Source organism: Somniosus microcephalus, chromosome 30 (assembly GCF_052327205.1).
Source record: "Somniosus microcephalus isolate GS21.2 chromosome 30, FLI_Smic_1.0, whole genome shotgun sequence".
Classification (NCBI taxonomy): Eukaryota; Metazoa; Chordata; class Chondrichthyes; order Squaliformes; family Somniosidae; genus Somniosus; species Somniosus microcephalus.
In genome coordinates, this window is record NC_141016.1 from 25,392,267 (window position 1) to 25,418,066 (window position 25,800).

At 43.4% G+C, this 25,800-nt stretch overlaps 1 protein-coding gene across 2 annotated transcripts in view; it reads right to left on the minus strand.

Moving 5' to 3' along the window:
* Positions 1–25,800, minus strand: part of ogdha (oxoglutarate dehydrogenase a) — a 141,711-nt gene that overhangs the window by 49,834 nt on the left and 66,077 nt on the right. The window contains exons 5-13 of one of the 2 annotated variants that reach the window (XM_085971235.1): positions 25,436–25,480; positions 20,605–20,720; positions 19,031–19,185; positions 17,777–17,923; positions 15,983–16,073; positions 15,443–15,622; positions 5,462–5,590; positions 3,923–4,102; positions 1,710–1,862 (exon numbers count right to left, since the gene is read on the minus strand). In XM_085971235.1, coding sequence (XP_085827361.1) covers positions 1,710–1,862; positions 3,923–4,102; positions 5,462–5,590; positions 15,443–15,622; positions 15,983–16,073; positions 17,777–17,923; positions 19,031–19,185; positions 20,605–20,720; positions 25,436–25,480 — 1,196 coding nt within the window. The remainder of the gene's footprint in view (positions 1–1,709; positions 1,863–3,922; positions 4,103–5,461; positions 5,591–15,442; positions 15,623–15,982; positions 16,074–17,776; positions 17,924–19,030; positions 19,186–20,604; positions 20,721–25,435; positions 25,481–25,800) is intronic. The other variant, XM_085971236.1, reaches the window with a different exon arrangement.

Below are 25,800 nucleotides of genomic sequence, written 5' to 3' on the forward strand. Positions count from 1 at the left end.
CCTCATACGTCATTCCTGCCAACCCAGGTATCAGCCTGGTGAATCTTCGCTGCACTCCCTCCATGGCAAGAACATCCTTCCTCAGATAAGGCGACCAAAACTGCACACAATACTCAAGGTGTGGTCTCACCAAGGCCCTGTACAACTGCAGCAAGACATCCTTGTTCCTGTACTCAAACCCTCTCGCTACGAAGGCCAACATACCATTTGCCGCCTTAACCGCCTGCTGCACCTGCATGCTTACCTTCAGCGACTGGTGCACAAGGGCACCCAGGTCTCGTTGCACTTCCCCTTCTCCCACAATCCTTTTTTTCCTGAGCTATGTACTCTATTAGATGAATAAATAAAGGAAGTGCCATTTTGGTGTGCAATGGCATGGATTTATTTTTCCTGGCTCTCAGGTGTCCTGTCCCTCAATGAGCTCAGTTCCCAACACAGAGATCTCGTCCAGCTAGTGATAACACCAAAGATAAACTTCCCAGATTTGCCACGGTACTAGTGACTTTTAACTAAGTGAAATCACTTGTTTTAGAGCTTTAAAAAAAATGTGTTCTTGTTTGTCGCTGGCATGGCAAGCATTTGTTGCCCGTAGGCCACTTGCTAGGGCAGTTAGGAGTCAACCATATTGGTGTGGGACTGGAGTCACATATAGGCCAGACTGGCCAAGGACGGCAGGTTTCCTTCCCTAACGGACACAGGTGAACCAGTTGTTTTTTTACACAATGGTCTTGAGCTTCATGGTCGCCTTTTATTGACACCAGCTTTTTATTTCCAGATTTTTTAAAAACAGTTTGAGAATCTGAATTCTGTCATGGTAGAATCTGAACTCACCTTGGGATTATTTAGTCCAGTAGCATAACTATTACATCGGTAAGAACAATAGTGAGGACACATATTGCTTGGTTGGTAAGAAACTTGGGAGGTCACATATTACTTGGAAAATAAGAATCTAAATGGGGCAGAAGAGCAAAGGGATCTCGGAGTACAAATACACAAATCACTAAAAGTAGTGACGCAGGTTAAGAAGGCCATAAAAAAAGCAAACCGAGCACTAGCATTTATTTCCAGAGGGATAGAATTGAAAAGTAGGGAAGTTATGCTAAACCTGTATCAAACCTTGGTTAGACCGCACTTGGAGTACTGTGTGCAGATCTGGTCGCCAGGATATAGAGACACTGGAGAGGGTGCAAAAAGGATTCACAAGGATGATACCAGAAATGCGAGGGTATGGAAAGGATGAACAGGCTGGGTCTCTTTTCTCTTGGAAAGAGAAGGCTGAAGTCTTTAAAATTATGAAAGGTTTTGATAGAGTGGATACAGAGAGAATGTTTCCACTTGTGGGGAAGAGCATAACTAGAGGCCATCAATAGAAGATAGTCACCAAGAAATCCAATAGGGAATTCAGAAGAAACTTCTTCACCCAGAGAGTGGTGAGAATGTGGAACTCACTACCACAGGGAGTGGTTGAAGCGAATAGTATCGATGCATTTAAGGAGCGGCTAGATAAGCATATGAGGGAGAAGGGAATAGAGGGTTATCGAGTTAGATGAGGAAAGACGGGAGGAGGCTCGAGTGGAGCATAAACACTGGCATGGACTGGTTGGGCTGAATGGCCTGTTTCTGTGCTGTATATACTATGTAACGCTATGTAATTACCGCACCCCTACAGGATTCAACATTCAGTGCTGAAAATAAAATTAACTCCAAACCTCAAACTCTTGCTGAGTCACGACACCCTCGGACATTAGCCTCTCGGCATACTTCTTCAGCACAGCCTTCTGTTTCTTGATCTGCTTGTACATCAGTGGCTGTGTGAACATCGGCTCGTCCATCTCATTGTGTCCATTGCGTCGATAACAGACCTTTAAATACACAAACAGGGGGGGGCTCAGGCTTCCCATTAACGACCCCAGAGAATTGACTCTCTGCCACGCATGCTGGCTTGTCGAATGCCTGCCGCCACTCCTCCAACATTCTCCCACTGTTAATCTCTCCCTACTGACTCGCTCCCCAGTGCTATAATCGCATAACCATACCAATCTATGTGGCATTAATGTTCCTGCTAAGGTGCGTGCGCGTGGCCATGCTGTAATCTGAAAGGTCCAGTGCAGGCCGCTCACCAGCTTTTACATTGTAAATACCGCGCATGTGTGGGTACTTGAGGGAGAGAGAGAGAGAGATGTCCTAACCTAGCAACAGCCGAGAGAGAAAGAATTACAGATCACTCTAGCAACAGCCAGTGTTCAAGACTGAAGTAAGACCTTGGGATGTTTATAGTAGTGCCATATCATAAACATCCAACTACATATTACTGCAACCTACACAAAAGGATGTTGATGTACATATGTTGTAGAGAAATGTAAACTTGTGAGCGCAAGAATCGGCTGAAGGACGGTGTATTGACCAGACACTGCCACATAAGGCAAGGCCATTTCCAGGTTGATCAGGAGAAAACAGTATTGAAAAAAAAGCTTGTGTGTTAAGTTTTAAGAGAGAGAAACGTACAAGAATTGAATGCATGCCGACGTTCAAGTCTGCTGACAAAACTCCACATGTAAATTGCATTATACTCTGAAGAAATCATACTCTGCTTTTAGATTGCTTTTTATGCTGAAGTGGAAAAAATGAAGTGATTATAAAAGACTAAATTCGTTACTGCTCAAGTGAACAACGGTAGATTGTTTAAAACAGAAATTTAAAGGGACCGTGCATTAAAAGAAACAGGCCACACAGAACAAAGTGCAGCTTACAGGGAACATTGTTTCCCATTTGTATACGCTGGCCAGTTCTGTCAGAGGGAACTTTTGCTTTCTGTGGCTTTGCAAGTGACCATCCGTGCTGCAACCATTGGTCTGCACTGTGTGTTTACACTGGCCACATAGATCGAAGATGAATTACTCGATGTTCTGTAACATTCCCAGCTGCTTAGAAACATCTGAGATAACAACTGCGATAGCATTGGTTGCATTTAATGATACCGATGAGGACGCTGGCCTGTAATCAGGTACAGCAGCATTGTGTTACTGAGGATTGAGTGTTTGTTAGACCATTGAGACAGAAGGTGGAGAATTCATATTTTTGAGTTGAAGGCGTTTTGAAGCTACCGATCAACTGCTCTTCATTTCGGAGTGATTCCTGTACAACAGACGGTGTGGTTTTCCTTTCAGTGAAGTTTTGTTGAGTCCTTGTAGCTTTATTCAGCACATCACAGAGATGCCATTGCCATTTGTATAACATCAGCAGAGTTCCAGGCCTTTCTTAAAGTAAGTAACTCAGCAGGCCACACAGCCATTTATAAATGAGGGGTTTTAAAAGCGTCACTACAGTTGGGATTACTGCTTTCCCAAAAAACTCCCATCTTTATCTCCATGCTGGATTGGATTGTTCAAAAGAATTATTGTACCCAAATCTTATTCTGTTTGACAAGCGACATTACAAAATCAGCTTTTGTAGATGTGAGCTACTTTCTCACGTAGTACAGGAAACTTTTTTTAAATCCGGCACGGACGGGACCGACGTGGTGCCGGTTCATCAAAAATTCCGGATAACCAAACGCTATAGTAAAAGATAGGGAGAGCTGACAGCTCCGTATAAAGCAACAAACCCTGTTGCTTAGCAACAACTGTAGAACAATGGCCTCAAGTTCCAAGCGTCTCTGTAGCTTAGCAACAGCTGCAGCCACACCCTTGCACAGCACAGATGGAAGAAGGCAAATACAATATGAAGTAAAACCTACTCCTGAATTTTGCCGGTTAACCGACATTTCCGGTTATTTAGGTGCCGGTTAATCGAAAGTTTCCTGTACCTGTTTTCTATTACAACCTGAACCAAAATGGAGGCCAGTTATCCATTTCCGGTAACGCGATCAAACTGTGCTAAGAGGCAGAAAAGCGGTTAACCCAACAAATGATCGGTCACCTACCAAATCAACCACAACATCCTTATGGAAAGTATTCCTCCACTCCGCGGCCACATTACACACATACATCACCGCCTCTGGGTCATCAGCGTTCACGTGGAAAATAGGAGCGTTCACCACACGGGCTACGTCAGTCGGGTAGGGAGAAGAGCGGGCTACACGTGGATCCGTCGTGAACCCAATCTAACAAAATAATAACCCACACCATAAGACACAGAACTTAATAATGCACCATCTGACTGCCCAAGGCATTTTTAGAACAGTGTGATAATTAACTTTAATGTTGATATTTCAACTAGTAATTGCTCCCCTGATCTTCTTTTTCCTGGGGAGTTTTCCTTCTGAAGCAATGTTATAGAATCATAGAAATTCACGGCACAGGTGGCGGCCATTCGGCCCATCGTGTCTGCGCCGGCCGAAAAAGAGCTATCCAGCCTAATCCCACTTTCCAGCTCTTGGTCCGTAGCCCTGTCGGTTAAGGCACTTCAAGTGCATATCCAAGTACTTTTTAAATGCGATGAGGGTTTCTGCCTCTACCACCCTCCGAGTGAAGAAAGTTCTCCTCAACTCCCCTCTAATCATTCTACCAATTACTTTAAATCTATGCCCCCTGGTTATTGACCTCTCTGCTGAGGGAAATAGGTCCTTCCTATTAACAGGTCAACAGTCACAATCACAGCCAATGTCCCGCTCATGGGTTACTCTCAGAAATGTGGCATCAGAGCGATGGGATACAGCTCTGTGTTTGCGATCCCCCACCCAGTAAGCTCCTGAATTGAATCACGCCACTGTGGGCACTTCTCCAGTTGAAAACAGGCAATTCCTCAGACAAAGGGTAAAACACTGAGGTACATTATCTTCCCTTCACTAATGTGAATGTTTTCACTAACATTAGAAACAGAGGAGAATGCACACCTGGACAGTTAATAGCTCCAGTAAATAGTTCGAGTTCAATAGGGTTCTTTCACTTGTGGCATGGAAGCTGGAATAACCCAACCTCCGAATAGCAGTCCCTCAGCTTGTTTTGCTCGAAAGTAAGAGAGAGACAGGGAACAGCACTGTATCCCAGCTCAGTCAGCATCCTGTGGCCAGGCAGACAGTGAATGGAGGTCCGAAGACATATTCAACAGCAGGTCTACCAGATGAAACGGAGGCGATTGCAAATGGCCACGTTATGAATATGGCCGCTCCCAGAGAAGAGGCTATATTCATAACGTGGCCGTTTGCAATCACCTCCTTTTCATCTGGTCGACCTGCTGTTGAATGAGACTGGGGATTGTCCAGAGTCCAGCCTTTTAGACGCTGGATCCTTTAAGGGTGCATTTTAGCAGCACAGTCCAAGTTGCCAACATCTTCAAATCAGCATGCCAGTTTAAACAGTTTATTCTAAAGAGAACACTTTCACTCAAAAGTCGCGTGTCAATTCTGACTTACATTCACTGGCTGGCTGAAGCCAAGTGACGAGCTTGCATCTCTGCTGGGGGACAATTCTATTAGGGACAGTCAGAGCGCATGCAATCCATTCAGCTACAATTACTGCACCTGGTTGTTGGCCACCACATGAATTGTTCCGTGGGTGGTATACGATGGGAGGTCACTCAAGTGGAAGGTTTCGTAGACGATTCCCTGTCCTGCAAATGCTGCGTCACCGTGCAGGAGAATGGACATTACCTGGAGAAAAAAAAAATCACACAGCAAGATTTAGTCTGTGAACTTCTCCAACATCATATTTGATCTCAAATGAAACAATTACAATTCAGCTTTCTTCCCAGTTCTCTTTACTCAGGCGCAATACAAATCCAAGCTTCCTAGATGCCAAAACTTAACTTTAAAATGTGAAGTATATGGGAGAATGTGTCACTGGACAACAATGTATCCTTATACCATTAGGATATGCACCAGAAATAGTACGGGCTGTCACCAGATACTCTGAATCGCTCCAAAAGATAGGGGATAAAAACACACGGACAGACTGTGTAGGTCAGGCTATAGCTTCTCATTGGAGGTGACTGCAAGATATTTAGACAAAACAGAAAATCAGCAGACAAAAATAATACAATGCTTATTTCTCATTGGCACTTTAAAACAGTTTTTGAAATAATGTTTGAAGATTTTTTGCATCCTTCTGTAATTTTACAGAAAATACACCTTGGCTTCCATGGAGTATAAAAGTAGAGAGGTCTTGCTACAACTGTACAGGGTGCTGGCGAGGCCACACCTGGAGTACTGCGTGCAGCTTTGGACTCCTTATTTGAGGAGGGATATACTTGCATTGGAGGCAGTTCAGAGAAGGTTCACTAGGTTGATTCCTGGGATGGAAGGGGTTGTCTTATGAGGAAAGGTTGAGCAGGCTGGGCCTACACTCATTGGAGTTTAGAAGAATGAGAGGTGATCTTATTGAAACATATAAGATTCTGAGGGGGCTTGACAGGGTAGATGCAGAGAGGATGTTTCCCCTCGTGGGGGTATCTAGAACTAGGGGGCATAGTTTCAGAATAAGGGGTTGCCCATTTAAGACGGAGATGAGGAGGAATTTCTTCTCTCAGAGGGTTGTGAATCTTTGGAATTCTCTACCCCAGAGAGCTGTGGAGGCGGAGTCAGTGAATATATTCAAGGCGGAGATAGACAGATATTTGAGCTACAGGGGAGTCAAGGGTTATAGGGAGCGGGCAGGGAAGTGGAGTTGAGGCCATGATCTTATTGAATGGCGGAGCAGGCTCGAGGGGCCAATTGGCCTATCCTGCTCCGATTTCTTATGTTCTTATGTTCACCTCGCTTTAATTCACCTTGAAATTACTAGTAAGAGTGGAAGTTCATCATATTTATTCCCAATCTGAGCTGCCTCTGGATACAGAAATGCTAATCAAGTCAGGTTTCAAAGATCCAAGGGTGCGTCACAGATCCCGACTCAAATGATTTTCACAGCTCCAGGACGGAAAAAAACTGTAGCAGGCTCGCTAACAGGACACCCCACACCTCAACTCAGTGGCTGAGGAAACAATTAAAGCAAGGGGACTGTCTATAAGCAGTCACCATCAAAACAGATGGGATACCCTTCGAATATTGAAGTCCACTGCAGACAGGTAGACACGGATTTCTGATATTCAGGCTTTCACGTCATGACAAAGGAAAAAGACACAGCAGCATCATAGAATTGCGGAATAGTTACAGCACGGAAGCTGGCCATTCGGCCCGTCGAGCCCCTGCTGGCTCTCTGCAAGAGCACTTCAGCTAGTCCCACTCCCACGCTCATTCCCCGTAGTCCTGCAAATTTTTTTTCCTTCAGATACTTATCCAATTCACTTTTGAAAGCCACGATTGAATCTGCCTCCACCACCCTTTCAGGCAGCGCATTCCAGATCTTAACCACTCGCTGAGTAAAAAGGTTTTCCCTCATGTTGCCTTTGGTTCTTCTGCCAATCACCTTAAATCTGTGTCCATAGTTCTCGACCCTTCTGCCAATGAGTAAAGTTTCTAGCGAAATACTCTGTCCAGACCCCTCATGATTTTGAACACCTCGATCCAATCTCCTCGCAATCTTCTCTGCTCTAAGGAGAACAACCCCAGCTTCTCCAGTCTATCCACATAACTAAAGTCCCACATCCCTGGAATCATTCTCGTAAATCTTTTCTGCACCCTCTCTAAGGTCTTCACATCCTTCCTAAAGTGCGGTGCCCAGAATTGGACACAATGCTTCAGTTGAGGCCGAACCTGTGTTTTATACAGGTTCATCATAATTTCCACGCTTTTGTTCTCTATACCTCTATTCAGGAAGCCCAGGATCCCGTATGCTTTTTTAACTGCTTTCTCAACCTGCCCTGACTCCAACGATTTGTGCACACATACCCCTAGGTCTCTCTGTTCATGCACCCCCTTTAGGATTGTACCCTTTAGTTTATATTTACTCTCTTCATTCTTTCTACCAAAATGTATCACTTCACACTTTTCTGCGTTAAATTTCATCTGCCACGTGTCCGACCATTCCACCAGCCTGTCTATGTCCTCTTGAAGTCTATCACTATCCTCCTCACTGTTCACTATACTTCCAAGTTTTGTGTCATCTGCAAATTTTGAAATTGCGCCCTGTACACCCAAGTCCAAGTCATTAATATATATCAAGAAAAGCAGTGGTCCTAGAACCGACCCCTGGGGAACACCACTGTATACCTTCCTCCAGTCCGAAAAACAACCGTTCACCACTGCTCTGTTTCCTGTCACTTAGCCAATTTTGTATCCATGCTGCCACTGTCCCTTTTATTCCATGGGCTTCAACTTTGCTGGCAAGCCTATTATGTGGCACTTTGTTGAACGCCTTTTGGAAGTCCATGTACACCATGTCAACCACATTACCATCATCAACCCTTTCTGTTACCTCATCAAAAAACTCAATCAAGTTAGTTAAACACGATTTGCCTTTAACAAATCCGTGCTGGCTTTCCTTAATTAATCCACACTTGTCCAAGTGACTGTTAATTTTGTCCCCGATTGTTTCTAAAAGCTTCCCCACTATCGAGGTTAAACTGACTGACCATTAATTGCTGGGTTTATCCTTACACCCTTTTTTGAACAAGGGTGTAGCATTTGCAATTCTCCAGTCCTCTGGCACCACCCCCGTTTCTAAGGAGGATTGGAAGATTATGGCCAGTACCTCCGTGATTTCTTCCTTCACGTCCCTCGGGTGGATGCAGAGTGATAGAAGATTTGAGGTTAGGATCAGATCAGCCATGATCTTATTGAATGGTGGAGCAGGCTCGAGGGGCCGATTGGCCTACTCCTGCTCCTATTTCTTATGTTCTTATGTTCTTGATCCTGGTGACTTAGCTACTTTAATACAGCCAGCCTTTCTAATAGCTCCCCTCTATCAATTTTTATCCCATCCAGTATCTCCTCTACCTCCTCCTTCACTAGGTCTATGGCAGCATCTTCTTTCTTGGTGAAGACAGAGGCAAAGTACTCATTTAGCACCTCAACCATACCCTCTGCCTCCATGCGCAAGTTTCCTTTTTGGTCCCTAATCGGCCCCACCCCTCCCTCTTACTACCCATTTCCTATTTATATGCCTATAGAAGACTTTTGGATTCTTTATGTTAGCTGCCATTCTATTCTCATACCCTCTCTTTGCCCCTCTTACTTTCTTTTTCACTTCTCCCCTGAACTTTCTATATTTAGCCTGATTCTCAGATGTATTCTTGACCTGACATCTGTCATACGCACTCTTTCTGCTTCATCTTACATCTTACTTTCTATCTCTTTCGTCATCCAGGGAGCTCTGACTTTAGTTGCCCTACCTTTCCCCCTAGTAGGAATGTACCTCGACTATACCCAACTATTTCCTCTTTAAAGGCAGCCCATTGTTCCATTACAGTTTTGCCTGCCAATCTTGGATTCCAATTTACCCGGGCCAGATCCGTTCTCACCCCACTGAAATTGGCCTTCCTGCAATTAAGTATTTTTACTCTAGATTGCTTCCTGTCCTTTTCCATAGCTAATCTAAACCTTATGATACTATGATCACTGTTCCATAAATGTTCACTTACTGACACTTGCTCCACTTGACCTACCTCATTCCCCAGAACCAGATCCAGCAATGCCTCCTTCCTCATTGGGCCGGAAACATACTGATCAAGAAAGTTCTCCTGAACACACTTCAGAAATTCTTCCCCCTCTCTGCCCTTTACACTATTACTATCCCAGTCTATATTAGGATAGTTGAAGTCCCCCGTTATCACTACTCTATAGTTCTTGCATCTCTCTGTAATTTCTCGGCAAATTTGCTCCTCCATATTCTTCCCACTAGTTGGTGGCCTATAGAATACACCGAGTAGTGTAATGGCACCTCTATTATTTCTTAACTCTAGCCATATAGATTCTGTCCTTGACTCCTCCAGGACATCCTCTCTCTCCAGCACTAACATTCTGCTTAACCAATACTGCCACACCACCTCCTATCTTTCCTGAACACCTTATATCCAGGAATATTTAATACCCAATCCTGCCCTTTTTTGAGCCAGGTCTCAGTTATTGCCACATCATATTCCCATGTGGCTATTTGCACCTGCAGCTCACCAACTTTGTTTACTATGCTTCATGCGTTCACATACACACTGTAAACCTATCTACATAGAAACATAGAAGATAGGAGCGGGAGTAGGCCACTCGGCCCCTCGAGCCTGCTCCACCATTTAATGAGATCATGGCTGATCATCCAAATTCAGTACCCCGTCCCTGCCTTCTCCCATATCCCTTGATCCCTTTAGCCTTAAGAAATATATCTAACTCCTTCTTGAATATATTTAATGAATTGGCCTCAACTGCCTTTTGTGGCGGAGAATTCCACAGGTTCACTACTCTCTGGGTGAAGAAATTCCTCCTCATCTCTGTCCTAAATGGCTTACCCCTTATCTTTAGATTGCGACCCCTGGTTCTGGACTCCCCCGCCATCGGGAACAGCCTTCCTGCATCTAGTCTCTGTAGTCCTGTTAGAATTTTATAAGTTTCAATGAGATCCCCTCTCATTTTTCTAATCTCCAGCGAATATAAGCCCAATCGACCCAATCTCTCCTCATATGTCATTCCTGCCATCCCAGGTATCAGTCTGGTGAATCTTCGCTGCACTCCCTCCATGGCAAGAACATCCTTCCTCAGATAAGGTGACCAAAACTGCACACAATACTCAAGGTGTGGTCTCACCAAGGCCCTGTACAACTGCAGCAAGACATCCTTGCTCCTGTACTCAAATCCTCTCGCTACGAAGGCCAACATACCATTTGCCTTCTTAACAGCCTGCTGCACCTGCATGCTTACCTTCAGCGACTGGTGCACAAGGACACCCAGGTCTCACGGGTTCAATTAAAAAAATTCGATCACCACACTCAAGAATTTCTATCCTTAAGATATTAAAAGTGTTTGAGGTCTCAACGGAGTGCGGGTGGCAAAGAGTGCTTCTGCTGAGAGTTTGGCAAGTGAGAGAGTTCGGGCAAGTGGGGAGTTCGGGGCCGTTTTTGTCTTTCTTCTTAAAACCTTTATAAGTTGGTAAGTTCTTTTAATTAGAGGTGTGATCCTCACCTAGAATAGGGGCAGAGGGTCTTTTAAATATTATTAATAAATTTAATTAATTGCATAGAATGGGAGAGCAGGTGATGTGTTACTGCTGCGAAATGTGGGAGCTGGTGGACACCATTGATGCTCACGGTGATTACATTTGCGGTTAAGTGTTTGATGCTAGAGGAACTCCGGCACCGTGTTGATGAGCTCGAGACCGAGCTTCAGACACTGCGACACATCAGGGAGGGGAGACTTACCTGGACTCCATGTTTCAGGAGGTAATCACACCTTTGAGATTAATTAATTCAGATGTAGTCAGTGGTCACGGACAGGATGGTGTGACTAGGAGTGAGGCAGGTACGGGGATCCAGGGGGTAGTGTTGGAGGAGCCGCAGCCCTTGCTCTTGTCCAACAGGTTTGAGGCTCTTATTCCCTGTGAGGATGGGAATGGGGACTGCAGGGAGGATGAGCAACCTGGCCACATCACCGTGGAACGGGGGGCCATTCAAGTGGGGGGAGTTAAAAGAAATGTTGTAGTGGTAGGGGATAGTATCGTTAGGGGGATAGATAGGGTTCTTTGCAGCCGAGAGCGAGAGTCCCGAAGGCTGTGTTGCCAGGGTTAAGGACATCTCCTCTGGGCTGGAGAGAAACTTGGAGTGGGAGGGGGAGGATCCAGTTGTCGTGGTCCATGTTGGTACCAACGACATAGATAGGACAAGGAAAGAGGTTCTGTTGTGGGAGTTTGAGCAGCTAGGGGCCAAATTAAAAAGCAGAACCACAAGGGTAATAATCTCTGGATTACTACCTGAACCACGAGCAAACTTGGCTAGGGTAAATAAAATTAGAGAGTTAAACGCGTGGCTCAAAGACTGGTGTGGGAGAAATGGGTTTTGCTTCTTGGGACACTGGCATCAGTACTGGGACAGGAGAGAGCTGTTCCGTTGGGACGGACTTCACTTGGCCAGTGCTCGGACTAGAATCCTGGCGAATCGAATAACTAGGGCTGTAGAGAGGGCTTTAAACTAATTAGTGGGGGGGGGAGGTATTAAGAGAGCAAAAAATAAAAATGACAGTGGAGAAGGCAATAGAGCAAGGTAGCAGGGGAATTAAAAACCAGAGCGTGTCAGGAAGGGACAGAATGTATAAAGATAAAGGTAAAGTAGTAAAAGGGGTAAAAGCAGGAATAAATTGTCACAACACATATTTGAAAGTTCTTTATCTGAATGCATGCAGCATTCGTAACAAAATAGACGAGTTGACGGTACAAATAACTACACATGGTTATGACCTGGTGGCCATTACAGAAACATGGCTGCAAGGTGACCATGACTGGGAACTAAACATACAGGGGTATTTGACAATTAGGAAGGACAGACAGGAAGGAAAGGGAGGTGGGGTTGCTAGGTTAATCAAGCATGGAATCACTGCAATAGTCAGAAATGATATTGGGTCAAAGGATCAGGATAGTGAAACAGTTTGGGTGGAGATAAGGAATAATAAGGGGAAAAAGTCACTAGTGGGTGTAGTCTATAGGCCTCCTAACAGTTGCAACTCTGTTGGTCAGAGTATAAATCAGGAAATAGTTGGGGCTTGTAATAAGGGGACAGCTATAATCATGGGGGATTTTAACTTTCATATTGACTGGACAAATCAAATTGGGCATGGCAGCCTTGAGGAAGAGTTCATAGAGTGCATTAGGGACAGGTTCCTTGAGCAGTATGTAACTGAACCAACCAGGGGGCAGACAATCTTAGATCTGGTCCTGTATAATGAGACAGGATTAATAAAAAATGTCCTAGCAAAGGATCCCCTTGGAATAAGTGACCATAACATGGTTGAATTCCAAATTCAGTTGGAGGGTGAGAGAGTTGGATATCAAACCAGCGTACTGAGCTTAAATAAAGGAGACTATGAAGGTGTGAGAGCAGAATTGACTAAAGTGGACTGGGAAAATAGATTGAAGTGTAGGACAGTACAAGAGCAGTGGTCTACATTCAAGGAGATATTTCACAACTTTCAAGAAAAATATATTCCACTGAGGAAAAAGGGGAGTAAAAGAAAAGATAGCCATCTAGTAAAGTAATAAAGGATAGTGTCCAACTGAAAACAAGGGCATATAAAGTAGCCAAATCTAGTGGGAGGATAGAAGATTTGGGAAGCATTTAAAAGCCAGCAAAGAATAACTAAAAGATTAATTAAGAAAGGGAAGATAGATTATGAAAGTAAACTAGCAAAAAATATAAAAACAGATAGCAAAAGTTTCTACAGTTATATAAAAAGAAAAAGGGTGGCTAAAGTGAACGTTGGTCCCTTAGAGGATGAGACCGGGAAATTAGTGGTGGGGAACATGGAGATGGTAAAGACGCTGAACCAATATTTTGTATCAGTCTTTACAGTAGAGGACACTAAAAATATCCCAACACTGGACAAACAGGGGTCTATGGGGGGGGTGGGGGAGGAGCTAAACACGATTAAAATCACTAAGGAGGTGGTACTCGGTAAAATAATGGGACTTAAAGCGGATAAATCCCCCGGACCTGATGGCTTACATCCTAGGGTCTTGAGAGAAGTAGCGGTAGGGATTGTGGATGCATTGGTGATTATTTTCCAAAACTCCCTGGACTCAGGAAAGGTCCCGGCAGATTGGAAAACTTCTAATGTAACGCCCTTATTTAAGGAGGGAAGTAGACAAAAGGCTGGAAACTATAGGCCAGTTAGCCTAACATCCGTGGTTGGTACGTAAAATGTTGGAGTCTATTATTAAGGAAACAGTAACAGGGCATTTGGATAAACATAATTTAATAGGACAGAGTCAGCATGGTTTTGTGAAGGGGAAGTCATGTTTGACAAATTTGCTCGAATTTTTTGAGGACGTAACATACAGGGTGGATAAAGGGGAACCAGTGGATGTGGTGTATTTGGACTTCCAAAAGGCACTTGACAAGGTTCCACACAAAAGATTACTGCACAAGATAAAAAATCACAGGATTGGGGGTAATATACTGGCATGGGTGGAAGATTGGCTATCTAACAGAAAACAAAGAGTTGGGATAAATGGTTCGTTCTCGGGCTGGCAATCAGTAACTAGTGGTGTTCTGCAGGGGTCAGTGCTGGGACCCCAACTCTTTCCAATCTATATTAACGATTTGGAGGAAAGGACCGAGTGCAACATATCCAAGTTTGCCGATGATACAAAGATGGGAGGGAAAGCAGTGAGTGAGGAGGACATAAAAAACCTGCAAAAGGACATAGACAAGGCTAAGTGAGTGGGCAGAGATTTGGTAGATGAAATATAATACTGGAAAGTGTGAGGTTATGCACTTTGGCAGAAAAAAAATCAAAGAGCAAGTTATTATCTAAATGGAGAAAAACTGCAAAGTGCTACAGTACAAAGGGATCTGGGGGTCCTGGTGCATGAAACACAAAAAGTTAGTATGCAGGTGATCAGGAAGGCCAATGGAATCTTGGCTTTTATTGCAAGGGGGATGGAGTATAAAAACAGGGAAGTCTTGCTGCAGTTATACAGGGTATTGGTGAGGCCACACCTGGAATACTGCGTGCAGTTTTGGTTTCCATATTTAAGAAAAGATATACTTGCTCTCGAGGCGGTTCAGAGAAGGTTCACTCGGTTGATTCCAGAGATGAGGGGGTTGACGTATGAGGAAAGGTTGAGTAGGTTGGGCCTCTACTGATTGGAGTTCAGAAGAATGAGGGGTGATCTTATCGAAACATAAGATTGTGAGGGGGCTTGATCGGGTGGATTCGGTGAGGATGTTTCCACTGATGGGTGAGACTAGAACTAGGGGGCATAATCTTAGAATAAAGGGCTGCCCTTTCAAAACTGAGATGAGGAGAAACTTCTTCACTCAGAGGGTGGTAAATCGATGGAATTTGCTACCCCAGAGAGCTGTGGAAGCTGCAACATTAAATAAATTTAAAACGGAGATAGACACTTTCCTAGCAGATAAGGGAATTAGGGGTTACGGGGAGAGGGCAGGGGAGTGGACGGGAGTCTAGGTTCGGATCAGCCATGATCCTATTGAATGGCGGAGCAGGCCCGAGGGGCCGTATGGCCTACTCCTGCTCCTACTTCTTATGTTCTTATGTTCTTATTCCAAAGGTGGCACTGTGAACGTAACGTCACACGGCAGAGCCTCCTATAGCAAAAATATGAAACTCATCTTTGGAACAGCGTGTAAGAAATAATAAAACATCCTGTTAAAAAAATAAAGGAACACATCAAAAAGATATACAAAATGCTGCATCAAACACTCCCAGGGCAGATACAGTAAAGATCCCTCTACTGTGCTCCAGCAGTCTCGACATCTAAAGAGCACCTCTGTTGCATCAGTGTGACATCATTTCCCTCCCAGTTATCACACCACAGTATACTCTCTGAAAGAACACAGCCGCTTGATTTCAAGGAAACACTCGTGCGCAACAATACACTGATGTACGAGCCGATATTTCAAGCTTTACCTTCTTTCCTTCCGTGTCACTGAGGTAAAACTGTTCTGCTTTGGTCTTTCCTTGTACAACAGGATCGACAGCCTCCAGATGGGATGGGTTAGCCACGAGTGAGAGAGTTATGTTTCTGTTTGACACACGATTGATCCTCCGGTGGTACATGCCTAAATGGTACTTCACATCACCAGTACCCTGTTGATACAAAACAGAACAGGCTATGGTTACGCACTAGCAACGTAAAGCTTTGGTAAATACCGGCGTTTCATTGGCATTTAGCTCAACGGGCTGCTCATTAATTTGCCTCCATGCCATTGTTGCAACCTCAAAGCAAACTCACAGATTCGTCAAGACCAGCGGCCTGGAAAACCCTCCCAGCAGATGGCCTTTTCAGATCACCAAGTTATAATTGGGGTCACCACAAGCTGCATGATACTGGTGACGACAGTGCTAGCAAAGATCCAATATAAAAGCTTAAAAACTCAACGGTGCACTGTACAGAAACTTCAGCCTCTAACTCAGCACAGTACCAAACACTGTGCCCAGGACACTCACCTCATCTGCAGCTTCCAATTTTGAGTCAAACTGACAGAAGATCTGCTCCAGTTCCTTCCTGATCACATTGGCCAACACATTCAGACGGCCTCTACAGGATGAACAAATGCATTAAACCAAATGGCTACAGAAAAATCTAGGCAAAGACTTGCAGTTGGCTGATGTTCTAACCAACTGGTGTACTACAGATTGATTGTTTTTTTATACCGAGGAGCCCAGTTGAAGAGCTAATGCCCATAGTGCACTATGCGGTGACAAAATAACATTTTGTTTAAGATTTAGCATGATATTGGCTTTTTTTCCCATTCTGTTACGGCATAAGGGATTAAAAAACAATTTTACTTGCAGAAATTACATTCCAGCCAAGCTTGATAAATTGTTACGCATTTTAATAATTTGTCTGCGTCTGAGTTCTGAAGGCGATGGGGAAGGGCAAGCCATTCAATTTAAATACAAACATCTTATTCAAATACAGCTTTGATTGGCAACTTTTTTCAAATTTGACAGTTACTTAAATCCAATTGGTCACATTTTGACAATATTTTATCAACCCATTGTGTTCAAATTGTAGAGTCTAGACCAGATAGCTTCCATAGACAGTGAGAAAAGGAGAACCATGATGTTAGAATATTGTTTATATCTCATAATTTAGCACAGCAGTAGCAAACTATTATTTTCCAAGCTTAATAGCTTGTAAAAATACAGAGTTAAAAATTCCCTTAGTCTTTTATAGTTTTACAAATTTATTTACCAATTAAAGCCCAAGTCAAAATTGGGATACAGGGATCACCGACAAGAGTAACCTGAAATATAGATGGCAACAAAATTTAGAGTTTGAAAAAAAAAGTAAAGAAACACAAAAATGTACCATAGGCCACCCAGGGTTGAAGAAAGTAGTGCTAACTATATATATTATTTATGTAGTATCTTTCACTGAATATTACAACTCGGGTGCTTTTCAGGGGGAGCGCCAGGTGCCAAACAGAAGTAGGAAATAAGTTAGAGTTAATTTGGACACAAAGGGAACAAAGGGATATGGGGATAGTGCAGGAAGGTGGGGTTGAGTTAGGTGATCAGCCATGATCTTATTGAATGGCGGAGCGGGATCGTGGGTTGAAGAAATAGCCTACTCCTGCTCCTATATCATATGTTCTTATGTAGAGAAGCTGGATAAAGTAGCGATCAAAGATGTAGGTTTTGTTTGGCCTTTGAAGAATGTTAGGGCGCACCAATTTTCAAAAGTTTGAAGATTGTAGAAGGAAAGGAAGTCGGAGAAGCATAATTTACACTTGCTGATCTCCCATAGAAAACTATTTCTATGAAGAATAAGGAGAATTATTAGATGGAGTGAGTGTAATGAAGAGAAATACTGGGCGCAATGTTCCTGCTAATTTTTTTTGGGTGCGCGGCCCATTCAAATTATCGCGCATACGCGGTTTTTGCCATTTAGAAGCTGGCGCGGGATCTCCAGATCGCTGCGCGGCCGCGCTTAATGGGAACAATGCTGGGGCAGCGAGTGGCATGGAGTCCCGGTGTGCTGATGATCAGGGCCGCAGGGTGGAGTCTGAGGTAGATTCGAGCCCCGTTTCACTCAATCCCCAAAGTGAGGGTGCATTGGCTGCAGCTCGACAGCAGGCCAGGTGCCCACCCAGTGGACTGGAGCTACCAGGTCAGGTAGATAAATGGAAGGGGAGTAAAAATAGAAAACTAAAGCTTTTGTTTTTTTTGAAAATTCTGCTCGAGTGATTATGTCCTCGGAGGCAGTAACGCTTCCCAGCCAACCCTTTGCATTACCTGTGTGGCATGCCCATGATGACATTATCAACGCCATTATCACTGGATTTGTCGATGATGGTCTTCAGCGCTGGGATCAGCACTTCGCAGCCTTCCAGACCAAAGCGCTTCTCAGAGGACCACTTCCTCTGCAGAAACTCCTCAAACCTGAGAGAGAAATCAGAAGACGGAAGAGAATAAGGCACAATCATACGATTATAAAATTCAAAAGCATCAGAACGAAAGCATTTATCAATTTAAAGCTATGTAAATCAGTTCCTTGAAACTGTATATAAAAGCTAAGTAGCAATGATCCAACCAATCCTATTAGTTAACACTTATTTGTAGAGTTGATGCCCCGTCTGGCAAACAGACACATCTGTATGAGCACAATCAAGCAAATCTGCCGATTACAATGCCACTACCCCCCTCCTCCCAGTACCATTGCGGTCTGTGCAGATTACCAAATTGGTGGTTAAGTAACTTCTCAAGGGCAACTAAGGATGGGCAATAAATGCTGGCCTTGCCAGCGACGCCCAGATCCCATAAACGAATAAAATAAAAATTAATAAGTTTATAATGGGCCTTATCTTTCACGCTAGATTAGTGCAGTGATAAAATGGGCACTGCCGATAACCATTAAACCCAAGTGTTGGGCTCCATTTGTGAAGACATTTCTGGCTCTCTTTAATCAAGGACCTAAAAAAGGTCCTTCTCCAGCACCTCTGAGAACTAAACTGAATATTTAAAAAGAGACACCAAAGCAGCTTATCCGTTGAAGGTTAGTAAAACGATTCATGATTTGTGTTCTGGTATTTTGGCCCAGACTGATCAATATTTCTCCCATCTCTATATAGGGGAAGGGTATGAAAGTTCTTGAGGAATGGAAAGCAAAGTAGATGTATTTATTAGTAGTTAACTGCCTTGTACTGGATGAGGAACTGTAGCCCTGCAGAAACGCAAAGCAAAGTCTGGCCATCAGCCATCGTTCTCCAATTGTAACACACGATTTATTAATGTCCTGACCAATATATATCCCTCAACCATCACCTAAAACAGATTATCTGGTCATTATCTTATCGCGGTTTCTGGGAACTTGCTGTGCGCAAGTTGGCTGCTGCGTTACCTACATTACAACAGTGGCTACACTTCAAAAGTACTTCATTGGCTGTAAAGTGCTTTGGGATGTCCTGGGGCCGCGTTAAGGCGCTATATCAATGCAAGTCTTTCTTTCACATCCAATCATTTATTTACTGTTGCTGCAGGGGCACTGACCTGGTGGAGCGGACAAGCCTGGCTAAAAGGGTCCGTTTCTCTTCATTAGTGAACTGCATGGCACCAGGAGTCTCGAACTTCTGCCTGATCCACTGGCACTGCTCCATATCATTGATGAACATGAACTCAACGCCAATGTGCTGACAGTAAGACATCTGAGGAGAAACAAGCGTCTGCTTAGCACAAGGCGTGAGGAAAACGTGCGCAGCCAAACCTTGATCAGATAAACACATTTTGACTTTTAACAAATACCCGAGAATGTGACCATTAACAAATTTACCAACGGAAAGGGTTTTTAAAAAAAAAAATTAATGTTTTCCTTCATAGATGTATTGCTCAAAATAGGTTTGTTTTTAAAAATGGGAAAATGCTTTGATATTTGACTTTCCTACAGCCAAGAACAGAAGTATTTCCACCTGACTTCTTGGTAAAGGATCTGGTGGGTGACATGAATCCAGTCATTCATGTGGAAATGACTTAGGAAATAATACTAGGCGGCCTGCTAGTGGCGCTGTCCAGGGAGAGTATAAATACTCGGGCATGGGCCCAGCTTGCTCAGGACATTCTTTAACAGGAACTAGTGAAGGACACAACTAGACCTCCATGTTGAAAAACAGTTGATTAAAGCCTTGTTTAATACTCAGGCCAAGTGCCTAGTAGTTTTCTTAAGTCAGTGGGTCTGTCCTGTTGGCGGGACAGAACACACCCAGGGATGGTGACGGAGGAGTCTGGGGCATTGGCTGAAAGGTCTGATTCTGTGAGCATGACAATTGTCAGGCTGTTATTTGACTAGTCTGTGTGACGGCTCGCACAATCCCCAGATGTTAGTGGGCAGGGTTGACTGGGCTGGGTGTGCCGTCGTTGTGTCTGAAGCCGGTGCCAAGGTCGATGCCGGGTGGGCCATCCGGTTTTATTCTTCTAATTGTTTTTCATAGCGGTTTGATACAACCGAGTAGCTTGCTAGGCCATTTCAAAAGATAGTTAAGAGTCACACATAAGCCACACTGGGCAAGGACGGCTGATTTCCTTCCCTAAAGGATATTAGTGAACCAGATGGGTTTTTATGAGAATCCAGAAGTTTCATGGTCACCATTGCTGATACTAACTTTTTTTTTATTATTCCACATTTATTTAATTAACTGAATTTAAATTCCCCAGCTGCCATGGTGGGATTTGAACTCGAGTCTCCAGATCATGGATTACTGGTCCAGTAACATAACCACTATGCTACCGTACCCTTGAGTACACAAGTAAAGAAATATTAATGAACTTTGTACACACATCTTGTTATAAATCTCATCATTCATCAAGAAACTACTCGTGAAATAACGCTGGACGGCCAGCTGGTGGCGCCGTCCAAGGAGTATAAATACTCGGGTGTGGGCCCAGCTTGCTCAGGGACATTTTGTAAGACAGGAACTAGTGAAGGACAACTAGACCTCTATGTTCTGAAACAAGTTGATTAAAGCCTTGCTTTATACTCGAACCAAGTGCGTAGTGAGTTTTATTACGTCACATCTCAAAACAAAAGGGTGCCTTCCGAGTGGCGTTTCCCTTCAAATTCTGCCACTTACCTCCATTCGCCGAATGATCTCTCGGAGAGGAAGGGCAGTTTCGTTGCCTCCAATGAAGGTGGTTGTGGGTAAATGGAAGACCTTGTCGAGGTCAGACTCATCCAGGCCATAAAATGCTGCGTAATTTTGTCCATGAGATATGGCACGAGGGCACAGAAAGCCACAGAAGCAGCACGGAAAGATGGGAGGACAGAAAGCGACACACGGTCCCACGAGGTCGAAATAGGAAACAGATCACAGGAGGAGCAGAGGAAGCAATGCAAATAGCACGCAATGCAAGTTGGCAGCAGCAAACGTTGGAATGGAAAAATATGAAATAAACCAAAGATTTAAAAGTGCAGTGTAAATATTCCAAACACAAACAATTTCAGAAGGAATGAATGTTAAGAGTGTGTCATGTAAGCAGCCACAAAAAGGGAGGAATGTGGCCACGTGGAACAGGTAGAAGACAGTGAAAAGATACAGTATTGAATGAGGAGGATGGATATCCAGTTTGCAATTTTTATTTGAACAGAAAAGGGAAGCACCGTAGAAAAAAAAAGATACATTAGTGTACACAATTGGAGACAAGGAAAGGATAGTGAGAAGGGATAAAGAAGAAGAATAAAAAGTTAATTGTTAGTATTCAACTTCAAAATTATACTGCAAAACTATCTAGAGCACTCATGTTCTAATAACTGGGCACAATAGATACACATCTAAACTGCGGACTAACACACCAAACATGCACAAGTGCACACACCGAAAGCCCAATAATCAGTGCCCTCGCTCAATGGTGAACGGACTGGAGCCAAGCAAGCACGTGCACCCCCAGCAATTAGTACAGTAACTCAGTAAAATTCAGACTTGATTGTGATATATAGATATGTTTCTTCCCCTTTAAATTTAAACAAATCTTTCTCGTTAGAACCCAAAAACAATACTAGGCTGGATTTCATGTGTTTAACACTTTTGATCCAAACACTGTTTGAAGGTTTAAAAAAACAGTAAACACTGCAAATACACAGCAGGCGAACAGCATCAGAGAAATAAATCCTCCTTGCTGTCCCATCAATAGGACCCAACACCGTTAGTTTTGTAACTCCTGACAAAAGCTGGAAGCAATGCATTGCTCCCCTATATTACCATAATAATGTACCTCAAATTCCACCTTCAGGACAAGCTCGACTACCACTGTGCACTACCCTATGGGCACCGGAGAAAGATAACGGACACGCGTTTGGGAATGGCCGGTAATGGGCACTTTTAAGATATGGATTTAGTTATACTGGATTAAGGTAAACTGCTGTAATTTAATTTAAACCCTCAACCGATGTGTAACTTACTGACCTCGTCGGAGGTGAATTTCAATTAAGGCCCAATGACCCGTTGGACCACCCATCAAAACCGTTCCAGATTTTACAGAAGCTATGGGCTGGATTTGAACCAGAGCTACTGTGATGAGCCTGATGAAAGTGGCCAGTCCCACATTAACCAGTGAAACCCCCCATGTGTTGGCTTGTGATGGAAGCTGCAATATATATATTAACATTTTATAGAAACAGGGGGGTGAGGGGAAACAATTGTGTTGTCCTGGCATATTTAATATCGGAAACAAAAGGTTTTAAAATCTGTCAAGCCAAAGTCGGCTCCGTACCCAGCTGCTTTTTTTTTTATTAACCTACCCAACAAATCTGCACAACACAACATCAAAACAGAAACAACATAATTTGCAACTGAACAGAACAAAAGGAAACTGCATAGACAGAGAGAACACAAAAGAACAAGGAAGAATACCTCTAGGACACCTCTGGACCATCTTAATTACCGGGACTAAAGACCTGCACGATGAGGAAGGCTGCGGTGGGGAAAAGCCCAGACCTTACAGGGATGACCGGCAGCTAAGATTAATGTTTAAAAGGGTCGGTGGTGGTGGTCATTAGGCTAGTTTTGATGCAACTACCACAATAGCGGTGCAGAGGTCGGAGTTTAATTGACGTTTGGAAAGGGAACATTAACGATTAGCAAGTGCTTGTAAATTTGGGCTTCCAGGTCAGGAGAAAAACCGCCTTCCTTGTTCTAGCTTTTGTTTTTAAATAATTTTGGTGCTTTAAGGTGTGATTCGTGGGGCGTGATGGATTTTCTCAATATAAATAGGATTGCCTCCATCTTTAATTCTCTCTTTACAGTCAACATGAACATTGCTATTTATATTCCTGTTTACCAGATCAGACCAACAGGGCTTGGGGGAAATATTGACTTTTAAATTTTTTTTAATTTCCACGTGGAATACGCTTGTATTCATAGGCTGATGGGCAGAGAGACGCCAATCAAACAACCAGATGAGATAATAACTGATCAGTTCCCTCCTCTTTTGTGTTCCATCTCTTACTGACTTCATGAATAAATGAGGTACATTCCACCTTTTTTTTTTAAAAAACAGATTAACAACAACAAGACACAGATGAACAGATACAACAAACAACCCAGACATGGTACGTGAAGGGATTTATCCATAGCTCGTAAACAAAAGAAACACTTAATCCTTTTGGGAACTGGAGAAGGTTTATTTTTGGAGGTTGGAAGACATATTCTTGGAAACAAAAAAAGGCTGTCACATTACACTTCCTCCATGAAAAGTTAGGTGCAGTTGTTGACAATTGGTTTCTAAGAATGAGTATAACCATGATCTTCAAGGGGTTGGATTGGTATATTATTACTGAAGAATCACAGCCTAGACATTTGGCCGCAAATAATCTGACAACAGATCTTTCCTCACTCCCCCATCTAATCAGACATGGTGATAATAATGCCTTCTGATAATCGGTTACACGGAATATCTTGTACTGCACTCATATCTATGAAGCATTTTCAACACAGCAAACAATGTCAGTTGCAAAAATTTAGTCCCCAAATTATAGAATCTAAATCGATTACAGATCAGAGATGTCATGATACATTCAATGAGAATTTGCCTGCTCTTTATTTCCTCAATTGACTGGCGTTCCTTTGGGCACTGAAAAGCTGTGGTGTTGAAGTAAATCCCCAAACTAACTTACTTGAGAAAGCTATTTAAGTGAACAAACATAACGATTATTTTGGCGGATAAAAAACAGAAAATGCTGGAAATACCCAGCAGGTCGGGCAGCATCTGTAGGGAGAGAAACAGCGTTAACGTTTCGGGTCGATGACCCTTTCATCTGAACGGTTCCGACGAAAGGTCATCGACCCGAAACGTTAACTCGGTTTCTCTCTCGCTCCACAGATGTTGCCTGACCTGTTGAGTATTTCCAGCATTTTCTGTTTTGTATTTCAGATTTCCAGCATCCGCGGTATTTTGCTTTTGGATTATTTTGGGATACAAGAGACAAAGAATCCGCCTTTCACTGAAGCACTTTCCCTTTGGTTACTTTCACTACGACTCCCCATAATAGAAACTTTGCCCATTACTGTTGCCCCCCTGTGCTCATTGCTCTGCACCACTGATGTCACAAGGTGCAACCTCAGGCATGCTGTGCGTATCAACCCATTTCCTCGTGGAACTACTTAGGAGAAGAGGGGTCACCACAATTCACACAAGATTTCAGCTGTAGAGTCAGAATTTCACAAAGTTAGATTGCAATTTATTTAAATTGGGGAACACTCACAGTACGTTGCATTGCATATACTGAAAAAAGTACATATTTTTCATTTTTAGAACAAAATTCTTGTGGCGCTACAGTGTCATTCCTCACAGCAGTCTGCGGAAATGATAGAAGTCTGGGAGAAGTGCGAGGCACACCACAGGGAATGGATGGGGGGGGGGGGGGGGGGAGGCGGGGACTAAGTATCTGTTTTGTTGCTGGGAAATTTAAATCAAAATCAGTACTTTGTGCGTGACAGAGTTGCAAAACTTGGAACACAATACCGGTGAACCTTCCATGGCATTGCTGAAAGTCAGAAGATGCACACTTCTACAAGGACGGGGACATTAGACTCTGTAATAACAGAACATATTATTCTGCAGTTGACGTGGGCTGGTGCCCCTGACTTGTTTGTGGGAAGCTGCAGATATTGTGGCTCTTGGTTGGCACGGGCCACAAAAATTTACATTGGGCGGTGTGACACAGCTGGACCGTGACATGTAGGTTTTAATATATTACGAGTTGATTTCCAGTGACACTGCTCATGGTTAGTGCGGAGCAGAGAGGGTGAGGTGGTAATTCTTTAATATGTATTCCAGTTAATGTCTGCAGACAATCCCATTCAGAACAGCGGGAGTGTGCAGGTGGTGGAGTTGGTCTTGAGAATTATACAAAGATTGAGATTTTCCATATAAAAGCTGGCTAGCAGTATGGAAACTAAACAGAACAGGACCACGGAGATAAGGATTAGACAGAAAAAAAATACATTTTTCTGAATAAAAAGTGCTCCCATAGATTTCCCTTGAACCTTTCTGTATTTTGGGTGGTTTTGTTCAATCCTGTCCCTTCTCCTGCGAGTGGAGACTGTGATTTGTCTCCATTTGAAACAGGTGACCCATTTAAGAGCTTTTAAAATGACAGCTTCAGTGTTTCGCTGTAATCTGCAGCCCCACAAAGTGTGGAGTAGCAAAGGCCCCAGCAAATTGCCGGCAGTTTTAGATGTAACCAAGAGCCTTGATCCTCAACATGACATCAATGATTTTGAAATCAGATTAAAGTATATTTAAACCAGCCCACAATGAGCCCTTTTGACGTGGCTGCTGATTTTAACCACACCCCACCTCCCCCCCCTCTCCCCCCACCCCCCGTCTCACTCAAAAAATGATTAAGAAAGCTGAAAAAATTAAAAAGTAATTGGCTGAGCATCAAGACCACCAGCATCTGCCTACCTCCTACCGTCAACTTTTTCAGACGCTCCTTGCAGACTGCGATGTCTATGGGTAAGAGTGCAAGAAACAGACAAAACAGAACAGCGAGCAAAACAGTTAGTTTAAAAAAAACGGTGTAAAAAAAAGTCACAAGCAAAAGATCAAGGATTATTTGAATAATTGCAATTAAGCCTTTTGTAATGCAAGACAAATTAAATGCTGATGCAATGTAAACACACCAATGGATCAATAGCAAAATACTGAAAGAGCTGCTTTCTAAAAAATAGAAATAAAATAAACTTGCAACTTTTAAACCCCCCACCCCCGTGTGCTGCTCCATCACAACCTATCCGGGGGTCTGGTAATTCTGAAATTTAGCTGGTGTA